Source organism: Talpa occidentalis, unplaced genomic scaffold (genome assembly GCF_014898055.3).
Source record: "Talpa occidentalis isolate TD23 unplaced genomic scaffold, MPIMG_talOcc4v2.1 talOcc4.13, whole genome shotgun sequence".
Lineage (NCBI taxonomy): Eukaryota > Metazoa > Chordata > Mammalia > Eulipotyphla > Talpidae > Talpa > Talpa occidentalis.
In genome coordinates this window covers 8,347,283-8,373,389 of record NW_023601322.1, presented here as the reverse complement: position 1 = coordinate 8,373,389, position 26,107 = coordinate 8,347,283, and the positions used below count along the sequence as shown (strand labels likewise).

General features: G+C 41.4%; 1 protein-coding gene and 1 long non-coding RNA gene across 3 annotated transcripts; one reads left to right on the top strand and one right to left on the bottom strand.

Moving 5' to 3' along the window:
• The first annotated feature begins 2,138 nt into the window (after positions 1–2,138).
• Positions 2,139–12,345, top strand: SERPINB11 (serpin family B member 11). 2 transcript variants are annotated; one of them, XM_037509694.1, is made up of 7 exons: positions 2,139–2,306; positions 3,767–3,826; positions 5,077–5,205; positions 7,407–7,524; positions 9,483–9,625; positions 10,365–10,520; positions 11,941–12,345. In XM_037509694.1, exons 1-7 carry the CDS (start codon positions 2,139–2,141, stop codon positions 12,343–12,345), a joined length of 1,179 nt encoding a protein of 392 aa, XP_037365591.1. The 2 variants fall into 2 exon arrangements, with proteins under 2 accessions (XP_037365591.1, XP_037365593.1); XM_037509696.1 differs by lacking the exons at positions 7,407–7,524; positions 9,483–9,625.
• Positions 12,346–13,951: 1,606 nt separating this feature from the next.
• LOC129145669 (uncharacterized) lies at positions 13,952–23,202 on the bottom strand. Its single transcript, XR_008551591.1, has 3 exons — positions 23,126–23,202; positions 15,382–15,425; positions 13,952–14,037 (listed from the first exon to the last, which is right to left on the bottom strand). It is a non-coding gene; the product is annotated as an uncharacterized LOC129145669 (long non-coding RNA).
• Positions 23,203–26,107: the final 2,905 nt, after the last annotated feature.

The window sequence follows — 26,107 nt, the reverse complement described above, 5'->3', positions numbered from 1 at the left end:
TCTTTCTTCAGGAAGCAAAAGGGACATCATCTCTTTCAGGAATATTCCATGTAACTCTTAGGTTGACTTTATGTCTCTCCTCTGTGCTTCCACAGAATTCTGTCTACACGTGCATATTGTAGCACTGATTGGACTGACATTTCTTACTTCATTTCTTCCTTCCACAGATGTTTATTGAGTAGCTACTCATCGACCGAGGTTAGTTGAGGTGCTAGAATAAAGCATGTAAAACAAAGTCTTTACTCTATTGGAGGGCATACTCTGCAAGGGCAGGAGACAGATAATAAATCCATGTATGTAGGATGTTTATATGTACTTATATATGTCTAACATTTATATGAATTAGGAAAATGGGGTGGAGCATAATGGGGGGGATATGGGCTGTTAAGACACTATCTGAGCAGAGAGAGAGATGAATGAGCTGCTGGAGTGGGCCATCGTTAGGAAGAGCATCCCAGAATAGGAACAGAAGTGCAAAGTTCCTGAAGTGGAACTACTTGATATGTTGAAAGACTATAAGGAGGGGCATGGCTGGACCAGGTGAGCTGGCAGGAAACTGATAGGGAAATGAGTTTGATAGGTATCAGGGACCAGACCATGAAGGGGAAGCCACTGGAATGTTGGAACAGAGGCCTTCAGCTGTTCTCAAGCAGTTAAAACAAAATGGGTTGATATTTTAGAAATATCTTAATCTTCTCCAAAAATATAGATCAGAGGCAGGTAAGGACTGAACTAGGGAAATATATCTTGGTGACTGTTTCTGTAGTCCAGGGAAAGTTGATAAGAGCTTTGATCAAGATGATATTTAGAGAAGGTGAGAGTTGAGCAGAAAGTGAATATTTTTCAAGATAGAAAAAGCAGGGTGTTTGGATAGATTGTTCATGATGTGAATGAGACATTATTTAAGGATGTTCCCAAGGTTTTTAGTCTGAGCAATAGAAGAATGGAGAAGTTATGTATAGGGATGAAGAAAGCTATTGAGGAGCAGCCTAGAAACAGGGTTAGGAAATCAAGATTCTGTTTTTGGACTTGCTGGTAGATACTCCAGTAGAGATGCAAAGTAGATAGTTGGTTACATGAATCTAGGATTCTGGGACAATATAAATTTGGAAGCTAAAGTATATCAATGACTTGAGGTTGGAAGAGATTACCTGTGTTAGTGTAAAGAGAGGAGAAACCAGGGTTTGAATCCTGATGTATTGTGATCTATGAAGGTTGACAATGTGAGTTAGCTCCTGCAAAAAAGACAGAGGAGTGTCCCGATGTGCGAGGTGGTGAACTAGGAGAGAATGATGACCTGTAATTTAAAGGAAGACAATGTTTGATAGCCATGGAGTCTCCTTGAGAATAAAACCTCCCTGAGGGCAGGCAAGAGGCTCCATCATCTCTCTGGCCCTGTACAGTTAGTGGTGCTCAAAAAATGTTTGCAGGATGGAGTGAAACAAACTCTTGGTTGTCCTCAGATAATGCAAAGCTTAGATTTTCCTTGCCAGTCCTCCATTTTCTCTGCCTTCATGGCTGTGGCCCTGGTGTGAGGGCTTTGACCGGTCTCTGGGAATGATTTATTTGCTAGTATTGCCTTGCTTTCCAGAGGGGCCGGGAAATGAGGTCCCACCAAGGAGATGAAAATGTGCAGGGAACGTTGCCCAAGTTTGCTTTATTGATTATCACCTTGTGAGTGCAAAAATGAATAGAATAGAGCTGTTTTCCTCATGAGGCTGTGAAGGTAGAGAGTCTGGTGGGAAAGTAGTGTCTGGCTGAGTTTGTGTAGCTCAAGAATATTTTTGTACAAATTCCAGCATGAGGAGTGTCTGAAAGCATGGAAATTGAGAGCACAGAGATCCAGTTTCTTCTGCTCTCTTGCTCCTGAACAATTGCAGTTCATTTTTAACTGTACACATTGATGGTGAGATAGCTTTGAAGTGTTGCTTGAAAAGTCCATCAGACGCTAAAATGACTTCTTTTTAAAATTGACTAATTTCTCAGAAATTGTGATTAGTATGTGTTCTTTCATGAATCAGTGTGCTCTCAGACTCTTAAATTCATGAATTATAGTAACTGAACTCTAGATATTATTTGTACCTCTAAGCGATATTCTGAGATTTTTGTTTCTATTCTCAGGTGGTGCTTGGCATAAAATGGCTTCCCTCAGCATCGCAAATGTTGAATTTTGCCTTGATGTGTTTAAAGAGCTAAACAGCAACAATATAGGAGACAATATCTTCTTCTCCCCACTCAGTCTGCTTTATGCTTTAAGTATGCTCCTCCTGGGAGCCAGAGGAAACTGTGCGGAGCAGATCGAAAAGGTATGGGATGCAGCTGAGAAGTCTTACATGCGCCCACTGTGAGTCATCTTTATACCAAGAAAATGCCGCCATCTTGTGAAGAAAAAGCACATTTAGACAAATCATCTTTATTAAAAATGGATAATGGCTTACTAATGTGACGTGACACAGTTTCTTCCTTGTTATCACTGTTTTTATAAACCAATCTCTGCAGTTTACTTTCAAGTTCCTCCTTTCAGTGATTTAAAAACAACAGACACGTATTTGGTACTCTTCTTGCCTCTAGAAGATTAACTTGTAATAAGACTGAGTGACACTTTAAAAGTTACCAAGCTTTAAAAAATATTTATTAGTATGTTTAAACTTTATAACAATCTCCTGTGACAGGTAGGGATTATTATTCTTATTTTGCAGGTGGGGAAACTGAGACCCACAACAGAGTGAGGGTGACTTTTCAGGTTACATGGGGCTAATCTGTAGAGGTTTTCCATTGTGTATATTGTTGTGGAAAGTCTAGAAGAAGGTCACTTAACAACTCTTAGGATACTTGTACATCTTTTTCTGTTTGTCTTTTTTCCTTTATTACATCTATTGAGGCAATTTCATGGTTTCCATGCACTTAAAGTAGGTATTGTGTTGGAAAAACATGTGCTATTTGACAAGGCCCTGATGGCCACATCACAGAGAATGACCTGGTACAGCGGGAGAGGGGCAGAAGAGCCCTGTAGACAAAACCTTATTCCTGGAACTTAATAGACAGTATTCTGGGGCAATACACTTAATCTCCCCTGATTCAATTTTCCCAAAAGGATATGTGGATATTGATTTTTACTTTATTATAATTAATCTTTTTCCTGGTCTCTTATTTAGGTTTTCTAAATTCCTGCTATAAGTGGGACCATCTGATATTTTCTTTTTCTTTCTGGCTTATTTCACTGAGCATGATCCTTTCCAGCTCCATCCATGTTGCTGCAAATTGCATGAGTTTATCTTTTTCGATGGGGGAGTAATAGTTCATTGTGTATATGTTCCACATCTTCTTGATCGAGTCATCTATTTTTGGGCGTTTGGGTTGTTTCCGTAGCTTAGGAAAATCAACAAGCAACTATAAACCAGAGACACACTTGGGGGGTGGGGGCAGGAGGTAGTAGGATCAAAATAAGGGAGGGCGGTGGGAATTGTATGGGGACTATAACCAAGATGAAAATGCATACATCGTGCAAAAATGAAAAATGATGTAAAAAATACATAAAATTTAAGAAATAAAAAAGGGACATGTGGATAACAGTGTCTCCTCATCAAATTGTTGGGAGGGGGAAGTAAGGTATGTAACAGCTTCGTTCATGACTGGGAATATAATGTTAAACATTGGCTATTTCTGTAAGTCTTGATCTGCAATGAGAAAGCAGATCTTGTTACTGCTGATCTGTGTAGACAATGCATTGCTTTTGATACCAACTAATCCTTCTTTCATTTTCCAGGTACTTCACTTTAATCATATTGCAGAATCATTAAAACCAGAGTTTAAGGACTCATCTAAGGTATGACTCTATCACTGTTGAGCTATCAAATGCTCTTTAAATAGGAGCACCAGGAAACAATGGTCTAGGTTGAACAGCAGAGCGTCCCCTTTGGCCCAAGAGGGAACTAGTCGTCTCCCTTGATTACTCCTTTAATCATCCTGATAACTGCTACAGCCTATAGAATTTAACATAATGATAAAAATGATCACAGTAACATTGAAAATGTCCTTCAGATTTTATTATATGAACGAATGTCATTCTTACTCAAACTTTTCTCTTTTTTTATGGTTGTACGTCACAAAAGTCTGCCAGCTTCCTCTGTCCAGTGTTAGATGTTTTTCTGTTCAATGAAGGCACTGAGCTAGGACCCTGATGCTTTGCCATATAATTACACGCAGGAAAACAGGGCCTTATAGTCCCCAACCCACATTCTTTGGGACTATGGTTCCTAGTTCTCTCTAGTAAGAGGATTCTTTTTGCCATTAAAATCATATAGAGTCTAGATTCCTAAAATATAGTGTGTAAGCTAATGTTGTCTCAGAATAAAAACTAATTTAATAAAAGATAAAATTATGTGGAACTCTTAGGTGAAATAGTTGTATGTTTGCTTGTAACTGAGAGAATGCATACGGACATACAGATTCACAAAATACTTGCTTCACAGGACCCTGTTTATTGTAAAAAGATTAAAAACCATTCTTTGGGAACCACTGTTTTAGGGAATATGAGCTTAACACTAACACATCCATGACTTGCCAGTCAGCTCACAGATGCAGCAAAGCTGCTTCTACGAGGAAGAGATGGTGTGTGAGGCAGGTCAGTGGAGGTTGGGAGTGTTTGATCCAACGGTAACACAGAAACGGAGACATTGAGAAAGTGTGAAGGGGAAGTGATTCTATAGGTACAAAGGCAGCAACAGAACTTGGACTATTTCCCTGGATATGTCACAAGGATCTCTTTATTTATAAAATCTCCTGCCTTTGGATTAAATCACTGGAGCGATGAGAGCATGTGTGTTTTGAAACAGCTTACAACTCTGTACACAATCTGTAACCAAAGTCACAGAGAACTGAGATTATTGTGCTAGAGGAAATCTAGAGAAGGAAATGCTTTAAACTTTTCAACTCCTTGTTTGTTAGTATTCACTGCCCTTTTATGCAGAGGCAAACACCTAGCCCTCTATTTATTGTTTTCACATTATTTATAACTCTCCAATCGCAAGAAATCAGGCAATTTAATACTCCATTCTTTGTTTCCTGTTCCTTCAGTGCAGCCAGACCGGAAGAATACATCCAGAGTTGGGAGTCCTATTCTCTCAACTCAACCAGCCAGACTCTAACTATACCCTCAGCATCGCCAACCGACTCTACGGGACAAAGGCAAAGGCCTTCCATCAGGTAAATCCCCTGGCCAGGTGGGCAACAGCTTCCTTGTCATCCTTTGAACTTCATATGAAGAGTGAGAACAGTCACAAGGCATTTATCATCAAGAGATTAGATTTGAGCTTCAATGAAATGGCTTGGCACACTCACTTAGCGTTGTGAAATATCATATAATAGCTTTACTTCTGAAAAATCACCAAAATTGTTAAACACCAAGGTCAGACATGAAGTACAAAACAAAGGTTAGAAATAGTCCATATGGACCAGAAGAAAAATGAAATACATTTCTCATCTTATTTTCAGTGGTCCTTAGTGGCAGAGAATCAAGGGTTAGTGACGCATACACCACTCTTTGAGCTGAGAGATGTGAGCTGTGTAAAGCTAAGACACAGGAATTCAGACAAGTCATTGCTATAATTAAAATGAATTTTAGACAAAGTTCATTCTAGCTCCCCTGTGCCATTTTCCATCAGCATTATAATACATCGTCTGAGTGTTTACTACTATGCACAGTCTTTCTACTTCCTACAATACGGGCATTTTCTCACACAGTCCTCATGTAGTGCTAGGTTACAGCTATAAAATTACCATTAATTCTACAATTGTGGAATCAATTCTGAAAAGTCAAGTTGACAAAAGACAGAGAGTTAAGTGGCAAAGCCTAGATTGATCTTTATCCAAACTCATCATTCTGATTTTAATTGCTGCATCATTCTTCTGTGACTGAGGTGTATGCTGTAGCATCAGTGGCATAACTTTTGTTTGATCAAAGTTATTTAAATACCAGCCAGGTCATGGAGGATGAAACCCTGAATTACTAATATTCTCTGCTAGCCTAGAAGTGCTGACTGTATCCTGTAGAAGACAAGCGTTTGATTGTTAGAATGTATTCAACTTTGGGAAACCCACCCTGATACCAGATATTTCACAGGTGATTCCTTCTCTGCCCAAGAATCATGTAGGGAGTTTTGTGGAGAGAGCCTGCTGGGGGCGGGAGTGGCGGAACAATGTGGAGCTGGAACATTCTTACATCCCTTTGTCTTCCCAAAGCAGTGTTGTGGACATGAGAGGAGATTCTCACAGTGGCTGGAGACTAATGATTGCATCTGCTTAGAAGTCAGAAGCTCCTCATTAGCATTGTGGGGATTGTCATGATTTGGTTTATTATCACTGGGTTCTTTCTGGAAAAATTGCCCATCTCATGGGGTAGAGGAGTCACTTAAGCATGCGTCAGACACAGTGGGATCCGGCTCAGGACAAGAATCATCTTAAGGTCCACATTTTGCTCTTGGGTTTCCTTTTGTTCTGCATTGGGTTTACGCACCAACAAACCCATTGCGGAAATGGCAGGCCAGACCTGGCAGCCACTTCTGTCCTTGCCATACTCCTATGCCTTCTATCATCCCCGGCAGTTTGTGGTGGAGCATCAGCTCCTGTGGGCTGAGAGCTGTGTCCCCTCGCTCTTGAGAATGGGTCATATCACTGGGCTCACAGAGAGCTGATGGCTGCCTTGGCAGAGAGGCACTCGGAAGCACCCAGGTCTAGGAATCAAGGGAGGTAATAGGAGGTGACTCCAAGATGGTAAAAGGAACCAGTTTGGGAGTGGAAAGTTAGTTCAAAGAGAGGGTTAGGTTTTTTCAGCTGAATTTGCACATTGTTTTTACTTGGACAACATGTTATAGGTGAACAAAACAGTGAATTCTTTAAGATGTTATGTTCACATTCTACAGAAAGTTGAAACATGTCAACTGTCTGCATCAGCCATTACTATTATTAATTTTATATCTAGTGCTTGGGGGGAGGGCGATACCTACCACAGGGAGACTTACCTTCTCCTGCACCTCAAACAAGCAGTCCCGTAACCGCTCTGACTGTTTTCCTGTCTAGATCAACGCAGCAACTCCTGTTTATCTGCTTTGAAGAGGGAGAATGAAAAGGAATGGACTATAATGCAGTTTGTCTTTTTTCTAAACAAAGTGTTTTAGATAAGAATGCCAAGGAGATGAAGGAAAGAAAACCAGACATTTCTGAGGATCTATGTGGAAAGCCTTCTGATTTGCTTTAATTGATTTTTCTTATTAAAAGCAAGCATTGGCGAATTCTGCTTCCTTTCAGATGCATATACCTGACCTGCTTTCGCCTGCAGGTCAGGACTTTAGATACCTCGAGCTGGAGGCTTTTATTTTCCTATACTATTTTTGTGTTTTCTTTTACAGCAATATTTAAACTGTTCTGAGAAACTTTATCAAGCCAGACTGCAAACCGTTGATTTTAAACAGGCTACAGAAGAAACCAGGAAAATTATTAATGCTTGGGTTGAAAGTAAAACTAATGGTAAGAACAAGGGATTCACTCATGTGTCTGCAGACTCTGGCGGGGCTGTTGGTAAACTTCCTGAATCAGCATTAGCAGAGGCTGGGAGAGGTCTGACTCTGGCACTGGGAGAGCAACAGTGAGGAAAATCACATATCTTTACAATCACATGTCTTTCGTAATATAAGCCAAGTGACTGAGAATGAAAAGGACATTATTTTTATTTATAGACGTGCGGTACATTCCGCAATTAAATTTGATTAAATTTAAATCTACCTTTTGCAATCTTAAGATAAACCCTATGTATTAACTAAATATTTATTTTAAAAATGCCAGATTTAATATTTGATACCAAGGGCATAGATGCTTTGTTATTAAACACTTGATCTCAACCAAAAGGCCTAGAAGTGATCACTTTGTTATTAAAAGCAACTCATTAAGAAAGTTGGGGAAAAAAATGTAGAGAGACTAATAGATTCTTATTTCGTCACCACTCACCTGCAGTATTTGTTACTTAAGATTAATCTTGTATCTAAATGTTTGTCCTTTTCCCACCACTTCCAGACTGTTTTGGAGCAAATTCCAGATATCACATCTTTCTTCCTGTATATGTTTCAGGCTGTTTCTGTCAAACATACAGGTTATTTAAAAGGAATAAACTGCTAAATCATGATAACATCTCAAAATTAAAAACAATCATTTACTATTCACAAACATCCAGTGAATTTTCTAATTTCCCTAATTGTTTTTCATTTGAGTCAGGATACAAATATTTACGTATTGTAATTGGTTGATAGCTCCCTTAAATCTTCATTTTTAAAATAAATGTTTTGATTGAAGTATACATACTTATAAAAATTCATGCATTATTTGCTTGCTTTTTGACAAATTGTCACAAGGCAGAAATTATCACAAGAGTGAACTCACTCACTCGTGTAACACCATCCAGGTCCGGAAAAGAAAATATTAGTAACTGGGCGGGGCACACTTCAAGCCTTCAGATTTTTCCTTCGGGAAACTAGCCCACCTCACCCAAACTTTAAGATGTCTCTGAGTTATACTATTAATTTGTTCTACCTATTTAAAACAATTCCATTTAGTTAGAATCATAAAGCAAGTTTAGATTTTTTTAGGCCAATGTTTTGGTTTTGAGGTTTGCCCGTGTGGTTCCCTGCTGCGTGATTTATTCAGTTTCATTGATGTCTGTTTTGCTCTCTGAATATACCTATAGTAACCCATTTTAATGTTTGGTTTTTTTTAATGAACATTTGGAATATTTTGAGTTTGGGTCTATTATGAACAGTGTTGCTAGAAACATTTTGACACAATTGATATATTTTGATAAGATTCAGGTTTGTTTTGTTTTGATTTTACTTTTGGCAAATATACTTCATTGGGGATGTTGTATTTTCAGCAGAAAGTAAATAACATTTGGCCCCTTCTCTGTTTTTTAATGTTTTGATGTTAGTGACCATTGAGGAGTAATGCGTGGGTCAATTATTTCATGATGGGCTATAAAATCACAGTGTTTCAATTCTTGCATTCCTTTTTTATTTATATGCTAGAATATTTCTATGTGAGAAACTTTGCCTCATAAAGCATTCAGTTACCCTAAAGTACAATTCATACGAAAAAAGTCAAAGATAAAAAATCATGCTGAATTCTTTCTCTTCGATACTAGATTTTAATATAATGTCCCTCTACCCCCCACCCCCATCCTCCATCCCTCACCCCTTACCCCCCACTCTACCCCCACCCCCTCCACCCCTCAGCCAGCACTCTCCAATTGCAGCCAGTGAGTTTTCCTGGGAAGGTATCATTATAAAGTCATCAATGCAAACATTTGACATGGGCAGGAAACAGGTCTTGCAGCATCTCAAATTTATAATTAGCCTCGTGAAGGAAGTGTCTCCAAATTTCTTGCCATTACTCAACTCCATTATTATCTAAAAGCACCATCTATTGTTTTCTGCTACAAGGAAAAGTCAGAAACCTCTTTGCCAAGGGTGCGATCGAGCCCTCGTGCGTGATGGTGTTGGTGAATGCCATATACTTCAAAGGAAAATGGCAAAATAAATTTCAAGAGAGGGAGACAGTTAAAACTCCTTTCCAGCTAAGTGAGGTAAGTATTTCATTTTCAGATCAATGACACATTTTGCAGGATGCAATAATTGTTTAAGGATGGTTGAGAAGTTTTATTGAAAATAGCAGTGTAGGTGTCTCGGTCCCTTTAATTGTGATTTCTGTGAATTCATCTCCATTTTCCTCATGATGTGACAGTTGGCTTTCTCATAGAGGACCTGCTGAGGCTTCAGACACCAGCTGCCCTTCAGAGTGGGTGTCCTGTCCTTTCCTCACTGTTCTGCACCTGTCCATTCTCTCCATCTATGCTGTGGCGATTTTCTCTGGCAGCACTACAAAGCAATCTGCATGATTTCTCCCCCAGAAAAACTCTATTTGGAATAAAAAGAGAAAATGATTCTATGATATCATTTTTCCCACACAAATTATTTTAGGTGGAAACACTGGCTTTGTTTTTGGAAAACAAATTTATTATTATTATTATTATTATATATAACTACACGTTTCTGATAAATATTATGTATATTACTATATAGTCAAGCTATGTATGCAAAATGTCATACTTTACCAATGACTTATTTTAAAGTAAAAAAATTCAAAAGCTTTGCAGAAGAAAGTGTTAAAGGGTGCACTTCACAGATGGTATTTTCCCCACGCCTTTACAGTGTTAATGCAGACGTTCACGGGAAGCAAGAAAATCAGTTTACATACTTGTGCGTAAACACAGGGAACTGTACCCTCCAATTATATCCTTTTTGGTTTTTTTTTTTTACAAATAGGGTAAAAGCGTAATTGTGGACATGATGTACCAAACAGGAACATTTAAACTGGCCTTCATAAAGGAGCCTCGGATGCAAGTCCTGGAGCTGCCCTACATTAACAAACAACTGAGCATGATTATTCTGCTTCCAGTCGGCACGGCTGACCTAGAACAGGTAAAGGAACAAGAACGCCAGCGTGCAGAGAAAGCATGCTTGCACACCCGCACGCCTGTGCGTGCACACACATGCACACACGAGGACAGGCACACACTGTGGCCCATGATTTAGTGAGTCTCTGCTTCATTCTTAACATTTAGCAAAAATGCCCAGGGCCTGGAGGGGGAGGGGAGCACCTGCTCCCTGCCAGGTATTCTGGAGAATAATCTATTTTTGCATTAAGAAAAAACCAAACAAACAGCTGGAAGCCAAAGTGCCATCTCGTACAAACATGCACGTGGGGAATACCTTCCTGTGGGAATGGTTCCACTACAGTGGGGGCCCGGTGCACAGAAATCCGATTCCGCCCCCCTCCTCTCAGAGGCGGTCTGTGGGATTCACTTGGAACATGCTTTCTCGGGCTCGTTGGCATTTTACATGCCGGCCTCACTAGAAAATGAGCACTGCAGGCTGGAGGAATGACCGCCATGGTGGCAGGAGGGCTCGGCCTCCAGGCCCCTGGGTGGGCTCCGTGTGAAGAGGTTTGCAGGCCCAGAACATTTGGGAAGCTGTTCAGACCTGCTCTTCATTAGCATGTGATTTATTTCCTTATTTGTTTGCTTGTTCCCTATACACCAAACATCGAGTGAAGGGAGGCCAGGGTTCAGTTTGGGGAAAACAGCACAGCAGAGACAGGGAAGGTGGTCACGAGGGGATGACAGCAGAGGGAACAAGGCTCCAGGAGTCACAGCAGTCACACCAGAGACAAATTCATGGGATGGGGGCCAAGCACCATGAAATGTTCCAGCTATGAGAATCAAGACGCAATGGCCAACTCATCCAGGAGATAGAGACCAAGCAGCAGGAGTATAGGGGACACCTATGTGCTGAGAGAATGAAGGGACAAGATGGCAGGACATGCTTCAGAAGTTTAATTACAGAATATCGCTGAGACACAGGCAACAGGAAAGGGAAGAGGTGCTGGATGCAAGATTATGGTTTTGTTCCTGATAGGACTGTGCATGTCTTAAATTTAGAAGAGGAAGTGGTGGCTCTGAGTCACACACACTGAGAATTAGAAAGGAAACAGTGGGGCCTCCCTGGTGACACAAGGGGTTAAGCACCGCACTACGAAGCAATCCGCAGCCTCTGCAGCACAAGTTCAATCCCCGGCCATCCAGGGAGCTACCCACCTGGCACAGCAGACCTCTTCTCTCTCGCCCTCTGCTCCCCTCAGCAGTGTATTTCAGCCAGTCTGCCTGTTCTGTTCCCCACTCTGTCTCTGGGGAATCCTCTCACCCCCCACACCTCTGGCCTGTGCCCCAGTTCTTGTATGCATAAATAAATAAATCTTTTTTAAAAAAAGAAAGAAAAGGAACAGTGCTCAGGGCAGGGTGGGTGTTCTGGCTGGTGGACTCAGCTGTGTTTCATCTCTTAGATAGAAAAACAGCTGAACCTGAAGACCTTTTCCGAGTGGACCAGCACGTCTAACATGGTGGAAAGGGAAGTTGACGTACACATCCCCCGGTTCAAACTGGACATCAAGTATGAGCTGAATTCCCTGCTCAAGTCCCTGGGGATGACAGATGTCTTCAGCCAGATCAAAGCAGACCTTTCTGGAATATCCCCAGGAAAGGGCCTGTACTTGTCAAAGGTCATCCACAAGGCCTATGTGGATGTCAATGAAGAGGGCACAGAGGCAGCGGCCGCCACTGGGGAAAACGTCGTGGTAAAAAGACTCCCCATCCGGGCTCAGTTCATGGCGAATCACCCCTTCCTGTTCTTCATAAGGCATGTTCGTACCAACACCATTCTCTTCTGCGGCAAGCTCACCTCTCCCTAGAACGATGGGGTTGAGCAGGGCCCGGTGCCTCAGGTGGTGAAGGCACAAGCCTGTGGCTGAGCACAGTGCGGACCTCACACCTTAGTCTGCTCATCTACACGACAGGTCTAGGATCTTTCCCAAATAATTCCAAGAGTTGGTGAACCCCAAGATTGTGGTGATCATGGAAGAAGTTCTATTTATTTAAAAAAAAAAAAAAGCTTTTCTGCCTCTCTTATCTTTGGAACCTCGTTTGAGTGCTATCTGGGGGAATCAATCAAGTCGATGACAAAAATTTAAGGGATTAGATGTTCTTCACTTGTGTATATCAGTGGCTCTTAGGGGACCACGCTACCTTCTGAAGACCAATTTATGAGCTCCAATTTTGGGTGGATTTTTAAATACTGTAATTAGCTTTGCATGTGGAAATGTAACATGAATTTTAGTTCAAAATTCTGTATGGGCTATAATAAATATGTGAAATGAATACAGTTTTGGGAAGACTATATTCCAGCGATTAAATGATTTATGAAAAGAAAATTTTGAGTGTCTAATTCAGTGAACAATACAGTGAAAATTTTGGTAAAATCTTCCTGTCCTCCCTCATCCCTCACTCAGCCCTAACTTAAACTCCTTATCTTTCTGGAAGGATCTCTTCCTCTTGGTTGAAATTTAGTGAATTTTATGGAGTTATTGGTGAATGTTTTCCATCAGATTTATAGGGAGGGACAGGACAAGCAGTTAAGTGTCTTGCTTCTGGCTCACAAAGCCAACAACATCTGTTACTGGGCCCATTACTGAAAATGTTTGTGAATCTCTGTTTTGGGCTGAAATAGCTTTTGAGTCCTCAGACAAAGTCTCACTGAAATTTCTATCGAATGCCTGTTCTGGAGGTCTCTCCCCTCTACTGGTCAGAATACCAATATTTTCAGTCCTTTGCATCCTCTGGAATCCTCATTTGACTCAGTTCCTGATGACTGTTTTCTGCCAGGAAGGGTGTAGGTAGGGTGGATACCCACTCAAGTGGGCAGATATGTCTGACCCAGGACTCAAGGAGACTCACGTTTAGCTTTCTGGTCATGCTTTCTGGCCACCCTCTCTGTTCAGCTCCCTCCTGTCTGCATCTTGCCCCCAAATTCTAGTTCAAAACCTTAATGCTGACCTCTGTCCTCTGCCCAGCAGGAACAAAGCTTTCTGCAAGGGTGCAGAGAGCTGGGACGTCTCACTAAAAGGGATTCCTTCTCCCAAGACTGTGGCCTTGGGTGACCTGTACTTTGTCCAGTTTTATAGTAATTTACCACAGGAGGGTGAGTCTCACATCCATGACTTCATGAGAGTCAGAACAAGACATACATTCTGGAAAGGTCACGTGGGGTTCCAAATGGCCATCTTTATGATGGGAAAGATGCATTATGAACTACGACGTGAAAGACAGCACAAAGGATGTTTGCCATATTAATAATCCCTTTGACAGGAGTAGAATAGCTTAGAGGTGGGGATAAAATGCCGGTTCATGGTTTATTTGGGTTATGGGTAGATAGCATCTCTGGGAAGTTCAGAATCCAACCGTAGCGTCAGTGGCTTCACTGGGTGATGGAATTCTCTGGTCATGTGGGTATGAGTCATAGTTACCTGCAGCAGCTCTGCTGTGATCGTGCCAAGAATTTTCCTATCTGGTCCCAAGCATTTTTGACCATCAGTGTTGAAAAGACCCTTTGTTAAGAAGCAATAAAACCAGTATGAGATTTGGCAGTGTTTCTAGATTCTATATGCAATGTGCATATTTGTCTATTTTTAAAATACTGCTTTCTGTTAATTAAACCTTTGAATGTCCCTGTAGATCTTGTGTCTCCAGGCTACATGAAACTAATAATCTCTTTCTGTCTTAGATCTCACTGGCTATTGTGGCTCCTTTGGAATCCCACTCCCTTACTTCACTAGTCTCCCCAGTTCTCCCTGGGGTTCCCCATTCTCCACTTCCTCACTGTCTCAGTCCACATCACTCTCCTGGCGTCACACAACAGCGGTGAAACCTGTAACTACGAACAGGTCCATCAAAGGCATACATGGCATCCGGACCTGCACTGGGTCAGGTCTCCCCGAGTCCCAGGAGCTGCTCCTCCTGTCCAAAGGACCTTTGGATTTGGCTTGGGGAGGAATTTCATCATTTGGGGTGGCGGGTTGTGTTGGAATCTCTGGCCAGCCCTGAAGGAATCTTAATCCATCCTTCTTGAGTCAGGCTGCCTTGGCCTTGTTCAGGGATGGTGCGGAGTCTATTTGAACTGACCCCTGAAGCAGCTTCTACCAAGTTAGGTCCCCATAACTCTAATCTGATGTCACTCACTTACTGGGGCTGAGACTCAGAGGATGAAGATAACTTGTTAAAGGTCACATTGTTGGTTGTAGAGCCAAGATTTGAGCCTAAGCTTCTTGGCTTCGGAGAGCTTGCCCTGTCTTCTGTGTTATTGTTTAACGTAACTTGGAGAAGTTGGAGGTGGGGTTAGATGGCAATTTGGAGTCCCAGGTTTTAAGACTGCTTTTGCCACGGCTCTTTAAAATCCTTGATTTATTCCCTAACTTTTTGTGTCAACACTAGTTTGGAGGCTGCAGATGTCCTCTGCAGTTCTGTATCCCATCACTAGGTGACAGACTTGATTGCAGGAAGGAGCTAAGGGTTCCGTAGGTGTACGATACTTAATTTGTAAATGTTATCTGGAATCCTACTAAAAGAAATTTATGGGCTACTGTCATCGGGTATGATGCATATTTGTTAAATTTCTATTCATCAAATTTCTTTGAGTTTGCATTTAAAAGCTCCACTTCTCTTTATTTTTTCTAGTGCATACATATTTATTCAATAAACGAGATAGTGGACAGTTTAGCTGCCTCATCATGACTATGTCTAGAATAGTATCTGGCTGATGATAGGGTCACAAAATTATCTGATATTTCATTTTCTTTTTATCATGTTCTAAGCGCTTCATTAAAAATACTTTAATTTTTCAATGAATGTTAGTTTTATGGAAGAGTTGTGTACATAATACAAAGACGTCATACCTCTCACTCCGTTCTTCGTACTGTCAACATCTTAGATAATCATGCTACAGAGAGAGAGGATAAAGACAACAGTGGTTCAGTTTATCAATTAAATGAAAAACCTTATTTGAATATTACTGATTTTTCCACCAATATCCACTTTCAGTTCTGGGATCATATCCAGGGGTTCACACTTCATTTAATTATTATTTCTTCTTAGTCTCCTCCAGTCTATAAATATTCCTTGGTCTTTCCTTGTACTTTGTAACTTGGCAGTTTTGAAGGGTACGGGTGCATTATTTTACAGAATCATCAATTAATTAGGATTTGTCTGATCTAGTCCCCTACTTGGGGTGAGGTTATGCATTTGTGGAGAGAAAATCCAAAGAATGCTCATGGCTCAAGACCATGATGTCTTCTTGCTGGTGACGTTTATCTTGATAAGTTGGGTAATTTGGCGACTGTGATGTTTCTCCAAGGTCAGCTTGCTTTTTTATACTGTTGTGGTTAATAAATTAACATTTGAGGAGATGTTTCAGAGACAATGTAAGTCCTCTCTCTCTCAAGTGTAACCCCCAAACACTGGCATCGACGTTTTTCCTATGATGACTCTGTTAGCCACTGGGCTGCATTGCTATGCTGTTGGCCTCACTGTTTATTCTGGCAGGACCTAAAGTCCTTCCCCTGGAGAGAGCACAAAAGGTAGGGAAGGGTGCACACGCTGTGATACTGACTGTCGCCTGCTTGGGATAAAGATTCTTTGCTGAATTGTAATTATATTCTTGAACTGGACCTCTGGGGAGGAACCTCAGTGTGCATGTTTCTAAAGTGAGAAGTTTTGTTCTGAAAAAAATATTGGCAGCAGATGTCAACAATAATTAACTAAATAGGATACACCTTCTGCAATCTATTATAAATGTGAAGAGACATATTTACAAAATTTATTCAGGGGTATAAACATAAGAAATCACAGATATTCATAAGAAATAAAAACTCATTAGTAATTCTTCTCTTAACTCTAACTCTTGTAAAATTATACTAACAACCTTCCAAGTTTTGCCCATGTATATCTATGCATATATTCAAATTTCTATCTAAAAATACACCACATTGCAAACACCATGTTAAATGTGCTTTTTGTACTTGTATTTCAGACACATTTCTGTGTCAATAAGAATTCTCTACAAAATAACTCTTAAGAACAGTACTGTATTCATCTCTAGTTCTCAGCAAGAGTTATATCAATAATGACTTTATATTGTGTAGTTTGCAGTTGGTTTCGTTTTTTACATTTTGAATGGAGCAGATTTTATTTTGAGACAATCGTGAGGGTTCCATCCCCCTTGATGTCTATGCCCTCCCTTGTGGCTCTGTGCCCCCCGCCTTGATGAAGAAAGGACGCACGTGTGGTGCACTGAAACTTCTCAGTGGACTTTCTGGGCTCATAATAGTGACAATAGTCTCAAAATTTGGTTTTTGCTTCTACATCCCTGAATTTGAAAGAGATAAACTCTCTGAATTTGCAGGATTTGGCACTAAATATTTAGGGCAGAAACGAGGGAAGCAGAGAACATGTGGTTCGTTTGGTTCACATAAGTAGACCTTTCTGTTGAATACGTCCATAGGACTAAAACAGCAAAATTATAGCATAGACTTCAGGTCAGCTTTAATTTTGGAATTTGGTTGGAGTAACAAAAAATAGGCAAACTACTTTGAGGAATGGACATCTTTACCGTGTTTAGTTTCCTAATCCATGAACATGATATATCTCATCATTTGAGTTTTCTTTCATTTCTCTCCTTTATAGTCTTCATTTTTCTGTGATTTTTGGCTTGTTTTATAAAATCAATATTTATAATTTGCTAATTTGTAACAGGGTGGTCCCCAGGAAAGGGGGAGGTTCCAGGTTCCCTGCCCCACCAGGGGAGGGTGGAGCTGAGCAGGGAGAGAAGAAGCTGCAGAGGAGACTGAGAAGGAAGGAAGCAGGATGGAGTCAGGAGGAGACCTGGAGGAGGTACATGGAATGGAGAGACACGTGAAGAAACTGCGCTTGCCTTTTGGTCGTGGACGGGGTGACACAGATGTGGGTGAGACCCGAGGGGAGGTGACAATGGCAGCTTTTATCTTTATGTTGATTTTGCTCTTTTCCTTCCAGGCTTGTCTGGTTGTTTCTGACCCTTTTCTTTGGGTCCCCACTGGAAGATGCTTTAGACTTGGGGCAGGCTTTGGGGCCTTGCTCTGGGCCGATTCTGCTTGAATGGACTTTTACCCACGAGGGGACGGGGAACTTTGGGTGCTTGATTTAAAAACTGGATTCTTTGCCTTTCCTGTATTGTTTCCTAGTTGTATTAAAGTTCCTTCCCATTAAAGTCTCATATGTTTTGTGTTGATGTGGCGGATGGCAGAACCCATTTAGAATAGGCAGGTTTGTGGGGTTTGGGCTGCCCCTCTCCCTGCCCTGTAACAGATTCAGCAATGCAAATGTCAGGGCAGAAAATGAGGTTCAGGGTCATGGACAAGCCTGGTAGAGAGAATTCAATTCTGTGCAGTCAAGTGTTTTAATTTTTTGTTTAGTTCTTGTCCTTTGGTACTTGTTTTCCAAAGCACTACAGCAGGCGCAAGACCCTCTTGTGGCCAGAATAACCCTATTTTTATTCATATTGTTTGTTATTTATAACAAAGACATCTTGGGAACTCATTCTTCCAAATGAGGTTTATCCTGGTGTACCTGCCACTATCCCTGGTATGAGCGCCATGTTTTTTTTTTTTCAGGCAACTTATTCAATATAAAGATATGTTATCTCTGGAAACTTCCACTTCAGGGGCTGCATGTTCAGTTCCACTGTCACTGTGTCCCCAAATTCTATCAGTCTGTGTTCATGCTGGGTTGGCCTTGCTGCCTAATCCTCTTTGTCTCCTCTCCTACCCGCTGTTTTAATCTTCAGGAGAGTTGTGCAAGGTCCCCATCATGTATTCCCTCAAAGTCACTGCCCCTCGTCATGGTGAATTTCAATGAACTCCAGCTTTTCTTGATGTTCCTGGTACTGCCTGACTCTCTTACTCTTCCACTTATTTCTGATGTTGGGCTCCGTTAAGGAGAGGCAAACCTTTTCCTCCAAAACAAGAGGGAAGATCAAGCACATGTTCTTAGTGATGCTGATGAACTGATTCAGATTAAGAAACTATGGCAGGTATCACTGCTTTTTTTGTTGGTGGGGGAGGAATCAAATACAGAAAGGAGATTTGGAGATGCTGGGTATTCAGATGAGAGGGGAGAGCAGACGAGGCACAAGGCTGCAAGTGGCATTATTTCTTAGGTCTAGCCTTAGTTTACCTGTATCCTTAGGGGTGGGTGTGGGGGGGTGTATGGGTGCTGTTTCTTTCAAGGACTAAATTTGTGACCTCCTGCTAGCCTATGTCATGTCAGATCTCTTATGCTTTCTATCCTACCTTGACCCACTCAGCCAAGGCAGTCGGTAAGATGAAGACTGCGTGTCCCCCAATCAAGATATATGGAAATAAATAATAGAAATGGTTCTGTGAATCAAGGAATTTAGCTGGCTTTATGTAATACAAGCAGAGCATCTCGTTGTTTTAGCGCAGAGACCCTGCACCTCCACACTTCACGGTCACTAGGCCAGGACTGTATTTAATAACAAAGGTCAAGAACAGCAGTGTTGCGAGGTAGGTAGGGTTTTGATTTCCCGTATAGATATTGGGGCAACGCAAAAGTCAAGAGTCTTTTTCCAAAAAATAATTTGGGAAATGTCTTGGAGTTTATGAAGGATGTTTATCACCACGAGCAACCAAAAATATTATTTGGACACCATTCATTAAGTACATACGTTTCCAAATCTCATCAGATTTGTTTTTGAGTATTAAAGATGAAAATGATGTGGTTTTCTTTCTGTGCTCAATAAGAACTTGTCTTGTAGGAATACCATGAAATTAGGTATAAAAAGTGGACATTCACTAAAATGTATAAAAGTATATCATCAGGAAAGAGTGCTTTCTCTGAGCTCATGATAATACAGAAGAAGAATGAAATGGTGAGACTCGAGGAAGAAGTAACATATGCATACAAGAATATTATAGGTGGAGTTCTCACACATCTGCAATTTCCAAGACTGTTCCAAACTATAACTAATAATAAATATAATAACTGCATTTGTTAAATGTGTACTATATTATCTATAATGCACTCAACCCTAGATTTCACTGAGTTTTTCAACAAAATTTCACTGCGTTTTTCAAATAAGCAAAGTAAGACATGGGCTAAAGAGCTTGCCAAAGGTCACCTGGGACCAAGGTGAGGAGCTGGACTTTCTCAATGCACCATCCAAAGTGCACTTCCTGGAAGACAGCCTGACGCTCAGTGCCAATCACATGGTCTCTGCCCTGTGCGGCTGTATTTTCTCCAGCATTCCTTCCTGCCATTTGTCATTGGCAAAACCCATCTCTGTTGCAAGCTGATTATGAGATCTGGGACTTGAGTCACTTCATCCTTCAGGGACACCACTTGAACCCTAGATAATGACCGTCTTGGGAGGGATAAAGCCCGGGCATTCCACCCCAGTCCTGGAAGGGAACAGGCTGGTTGACGTTCTCCACTTGGCTGGTCTTGGGCCCTCTTGGCTCTGATGCTGTCCCATGTTTATCTCCTCTCTCTTCTGTTCTCTTGGCTCTCATTTCTGACCCCACCTTCAACCTGCCCCATTCCAGGGACACACAGTTTAGATGGGAAAGTGAGAGTCTTTAGAATTTTTTGTTCTGGGGTTTGTTGGCTTTGCTTCCTCATGCTTAAGTTGTAGGAGGAGTAAAAAGGCAGTGGCACTGCTCCCTGCTTCCTGTCGAGCAGAGGGGGGCCTAGGCCTTACTGAACAGGACAGGGAAGCCCATCTGGTGTTCCTGCCATGATTTCTTGCCTGGTTTAATCTGGGAGAGGGAGGGACTTTCAGGCATTGCTATTGCTGCTCCTGTTGCTGTTGCTGTCACCAACCGCTCCCTCGGGTGAGCCAATGAGGAATTTCTTCTGACCCTGGCAGAAGTTGGAGATGGGAGGAGTGATGAGTCTTGCGACTGGAGCCAAGCAGTGGAGGTTGCAGAACTGCAGTGCGAAGAGGTAAGTGTCATTCGTAAGCATGTTGGATTATTTTGCCCATTTTAGGAACTCGTGGCCCCTGCAGCTGGAGGGTGCTGCCTCTTACAGGCCCTCAAAGGGACACCTTCTTCTGGAGCATCCAGGCCCCTGGCAGTAAAACAGCTCTTGCTTGGTAAAACCACAGCCTCCTGCATTTCCCTGAAGGCCTTGCCAGGCCCCCTGTCCAATCTTTGTTCTCTCAGGTTGTCGTAGAGTGATCTCTGGCATTAAGGTGAAGTGGGTGGCAGTCTCTATCAACTGGCTATGGGAGAATCAGCTTTATTCGTGACCTCATGTTAGAAATGCCTAATACTCAACAAATCCTGAGATTCAAAAAAGAGAACTTGTGTACTGAATATGTTTTGATTGCTTCTGTCTGGCCTTTCTACCCTTGAACATCAGAATGATACTGAAAAAATACGTGTGACTTGCTGATTGAATGGATATTTACAAGTAGGATTTTCTAACCTTCTTTGAAAACAAATGAGCCAATACCCTGGTGACAAATTGTATGTTTCTGACAGGTCAGCAAAATAAAGCTGGAGATCACAATGTAGTGGTAAGAATGACTCCCCAATAGGTTGGTGTTAGACACTCTCTATTTTCATGATCAGCAAATGATGCCTGCACTCTTTAGTCACAATAGCGAGAGCCCTGAGTTCGTGGTGGTGTTCTTAGTAACAGCAGGCACTTTTGAATATTCGATAAACTTACTCAGAATCAGAGATTTCCAAATAGCCAAAGCTAGGTAGAGCCAAACTTTAGAATGTCTGCACTATACTTGTCTTCTACAATGATTTATTCCTTGGACATCTCTGCTAGTGTTTTTGCACTTAATGAAACTGAACTAGAGAATGGGCTTCTCAGAGGCCCTCTTACGAGGTATGACAGAGGAGAAGAAGCAAAGGACTATTTATATCAGTGAGGGTTAGAGCAGAGGTGGTTAACAGGCAACCTGACATTTAGTCGCTGTGGTTTTCCAGATGATTTAGCCCTACAGTGTGTGGCCGGGCTTCCAAAGCTAGCATACGAGTAGCAAAGTCTCTATAGCTATTGATAAGCAAAGTCAGATCGATTCTTTGACAAGTATTAAGTCAAGCTCTTCTGGAATTATAGCTTTATTTTAAAGAGCTTTATAAAGCCTCCCACTAGCCTGGAAAGTGCTTTAGAGGTCTACAGAGGGTAGAGTGAAAAAAGAACATTCACACCAGGGAAATGTATGTTTATCCATGTCTGATGAGTGACAATTGGGTCTGGTCTGGTCTGGGTTTGCTCAATTTTCTCCTTTATTCTTGGAGAAGTTGGTTTCATGTCTGAACTTGGTTGTGTTGCCCTGGGGAATGCTGACTGGAATATGTGGAAAGAGCTCGAAGCTGCGTAAGTGACATTTTGTAGGCCCAAGTCCTGCAGTCTTAGAGTGCCCCCTGGCCTCTGTGTCTTTAGCAAAGACACAGGTTAGGGTGACAAGGGTCACTAGGGGCTCCGGAGAGTCACTGGAGCAGGAGGATGGTGGGGGTCTTAGATTCTCCATGCTGAGCCCTCCTTCCCTCCAGCACACCCCACTTTCCTGGCTTCTCTCCCTCTTCTTTCTGCCAGATGGCATTTGCCATCATCAGCCCTTAAAGTCTCCGGATTTCTTCCACTGCCCTCAGGCCCTTTGCAAATGTTTCCAACCATCAACTCCACACCTTAGCCTGACTCTCCAATTGACTTTTACATCATGAACGCTGGGGGCACAGCAGGGGAGATATTTTAATCATCCCTTCTTGCCCACTGTGTTTAAAGAGAGGTGCCAAACGGAGGAGGGGTTTCAGTCTACACTAGAGGCTTTCTGTTTTCTCCCTTTCTTCTGAAATGATGAAAACCACTTATTTCCCCCTGGTTTTTAATTTTTTTTTTCCTGAGAGACAGCAAGAGAAATTTTGGGGTTGGAGGAGGCATGAATAGAGCAGGAAATTAGAGACAAGATGGGAATGAGCTTACTTTCTTTCTATGGTCCTCTTGGTATGTAATTAGCCTGCCTTAATGGCAGACGCTGGGGTTTGTGAGTAGCTGAGCAAAATTCACTTGCTGTGTTATTTTAAAAGGTGAGTTTGTGAGGTGATCTGCGTTTTGAACACTGTTTAAAATTCCTATTCAACTATTGACAAGAATTGCGTCACTTTGTGAATAAAAATGCAAGGATCATGCTCAGTGAAACAAGCCAGAAAGAAAAAGAAAAATACCGGATGGTCTCACTCATAGCAGAGATTTAGAAAACCTAAATAAGAGACCAGGAAAAAGACTAATTAATACAAGTAAAAATCAAAATCAACAAGCAACTATAAACCAGAGACACACTGGGGGGCGGGGGAGGGATGGAGAGAGGTAGGATTAGGGTCAAAATAAGGGGGGGGGGTGTGCAATTGTATGGGGAATATAACCAAAATGAAAATGCATACATTGGGCAAAAATTAAAAATGATGTAAGAATTATATAAAATAAAATATTAATTAAAAAAAAGTTCAAGATTCTCTACAGAGGTGGATTACAATGTCTGGCCAATACGTTATTAGTTACCTCTGAGGGGAGAAACAAAGAGTAACAATATTTATTGAAATTTAGATGAGGGATCTCTTCACTAACCTTCGAAGTTGCAAAGCAGCAGAGTGCATCTGGATGTCAGGTAATAAGAGTTTGCCTTGGGGGGTACAAAGTAAAGACCAGAGGTTTCCATGCCCCCCACCCACAGTCCCCTCCCCCCCAACATGTTGTTACCTGCTTCAGTGTCAAGACATGCGCTCATAAAACCATGACACCGAGGGTGTGGGAAATGCTGGCAGACTGCCCGGGGTGTATCTCCCTGTGACCACATAGTGACCCCTCTGCTGGGGACATGGGGCACTGTGTCCCAGGCTTATGGGATCAGCGACACACTGCCCTGCTCCGCTAATGCCACCCCATCTCTTGTGGAAGGTCTGTGCAGCCTTTCCCTCTTACAGGACTCAGACTCTGGTCTGTTCTTCGACTTCGTTGAAATCTGGTGGAGGACTTCCTGCCTCTGTGCTTGTTTCTTTCAAGGGCCGATGAAGGAGACCTGTGAAGTTAGAGGCCATGGCTACCAAGGCCACTTGGGCCTGGTATTCTCTAGCTTCCTTCCAGACTCTTGCCCCATACTTTAGGTTTTGCTACTTGTTTCTAGTGTCCTGGGGTACAGCATGTGTGTGTGTGTGTGTGTGTGTGTGTGTGTGTATTGGGTGAAGAAATGGAAAGTCGTATAAGACTCTCATCTCTTTGAAGCTGGCCTCACAGCAAATAAAGCATTTTCTTGTGTCAGAATCTCTGCCTCTTCCCACATCGATCACTGGCAGCATTTTGAAAATTTTAGTCCATGTGAAGAGTTAGTAACACAGAAGACCCACCTTTTTGTCTAGGAAATTTAGTCAGTCAGTAACAAAGGGAAAATTTAGATTCGGGACTTTCTAATTCATACAAAGTCAAAGGATTGTGTGTAAATTCTGTTCCATTCATTACAATGAATGACATGTAAAAGCAATTGAAAGACATAAAATCTCAACTTTCAGCTGTAAAATAGGAATTGTCATAATAAGTAATCATAGTAATATAATGCTGATGCTTATGAAAATCAAGAGGAAGGCTAATAATATGCTATTATCTTTTGTAGATTCAATTGGTGCAATTGTATATATACACACATATGTATACATATACATATGTTTATTTGTATATAGAAGCTATTGTATATTTGTATGTATGCATATGTACATATATGTGTATCTATTATATTATTGCACTAATTGAATCTACGAAAAGATACAGCTATCTAAAAGTTGGATATAGGTCTGTCAAGAGTCAACTCTGTGATTAGACACAGTCTTTATCCTCTATTTTACTTCCAGAGTGTCATTAAGGCTTTAATGTAGAGCTTGGCAAACTTAGCTTTCTGCCCAAACCTGGCTTACCAACTGTTTTTGTAAATCAATTTTATTGGAACATATTTATGTCCATTTGTTTACTCATTTGCTTTGTAAATTTGCTTTCATGCTACAACTGAATAATTGAGTCATGACAGATGGTCCAGAAATATTTACTACCTGGTACCTTACAGAAAAAGTTTGCCAACCTCTGCTTTTAGGGATTCTTGATGAAATTTTTTTCTTTAAACTTCTGTATTACTTAATCTTATGCATTGCTTAATCTTTCATTTAATTGAAAGCATTGGATAGTACACAAAAACTAGCAAAACAAAGTAGCAGCAGAGCTCTCTGTGAATTTCAGTCTAGTTTGCCTTCTGATAATTTTTAGTTTCTGAGGGATCCTTTCCTGATTGTTTATTCATCCCTAACCTGCTCCCTTGACCACAGGTAGCTTCTCCAGGAGGGTGTGTTGTCCTCATATTCTAATGAGCATTTCTTCATATCTGGTGTCACTCACATATTGCCACATCTCACAGCAACAGACAACATATATGTTGTCTCTAGTCTTTTTGACATAATCCAGAAGCACTGTAATTGGTCATAGACATGTGCACAAGGAAAGCAATACATGTCCTTATTATAAACAGCACTTTGTAATTTATTTTAATCTATGCATCTGTAGGATATATTGCATCCTAGCCCATTTTATACTATTGCACCATATTATAATGTATTTCATTTTTTCCCCCAAAATGTTCCTGTCCATCTAAATTTATCTTATTTCCCGCAGAGGATGGGAACCCACCATTAGAAAACAATGTTCTAGACAATAGATGTTACTAACTGCAGCCCACTACGATGAACATCTGTGAAGCACTGCACACTTTCCTTTACCCGGATATGGTGCAGGGCACACCCAAAAACACCCAGGCCTCTCTGGGCATGTACATGTGTTTTCTCCCACTACTAATTATTTGAAAACACTGATTTCCTTTTTACTTCATGACCTAGTTTTCCTTTTCCTCTCCCATTCCATCTTTTTCTCTTTCTCCTTTTGACCACTAGCTCCAGGGATAACTTGAGGGGTTATCACGTTCTCTCTTGCCCCTGAAGCATCTGCACGAGTGGTTCTGGTTACTGTCCTGCCAGTCTAGGCCTGGCCAATTTTACCTTACATCCCATTATAGTTTTCTTTGAGAAATATTTCCTGTTCCCTCTAACCCAGTTATGGATTGCCTAGCAACCCGGGTCATTCTGAGAAATGCCTCGTTAAGTGACTTCATCATTGTAGGAATGTCATAGAGTGATAATCATACAAATTTAGGCAGTATGGTTCACCTGCCGAAGCTATAGCACAGCCTACTGGGAACATCTCCTATATGGCCTTAAGGACTCCAACATCTTCGGGTAATGCATGACTGTTCTCACCAAAATCCATTTCCTGGTTGCTTCTGATTGTTCCTCCTGTGGCACTTTCCATGTCCCTTCATAATTGCTCATACATTGGCTCCCTTTGCAGACTTTGGGCCCAGGGGGGCAGGGACTGTGTGTCTCCTAGTCCAGTATCCTTATGATATTGCACAAGGTGCAGTACCTAGCAGACACTTGATGAGAACTGGTTGAATCAAAAAGTGGATAAACGAAACTACTGAGTAAAGGAAAGAGACACTAGATGCCGGATTTCGAATGG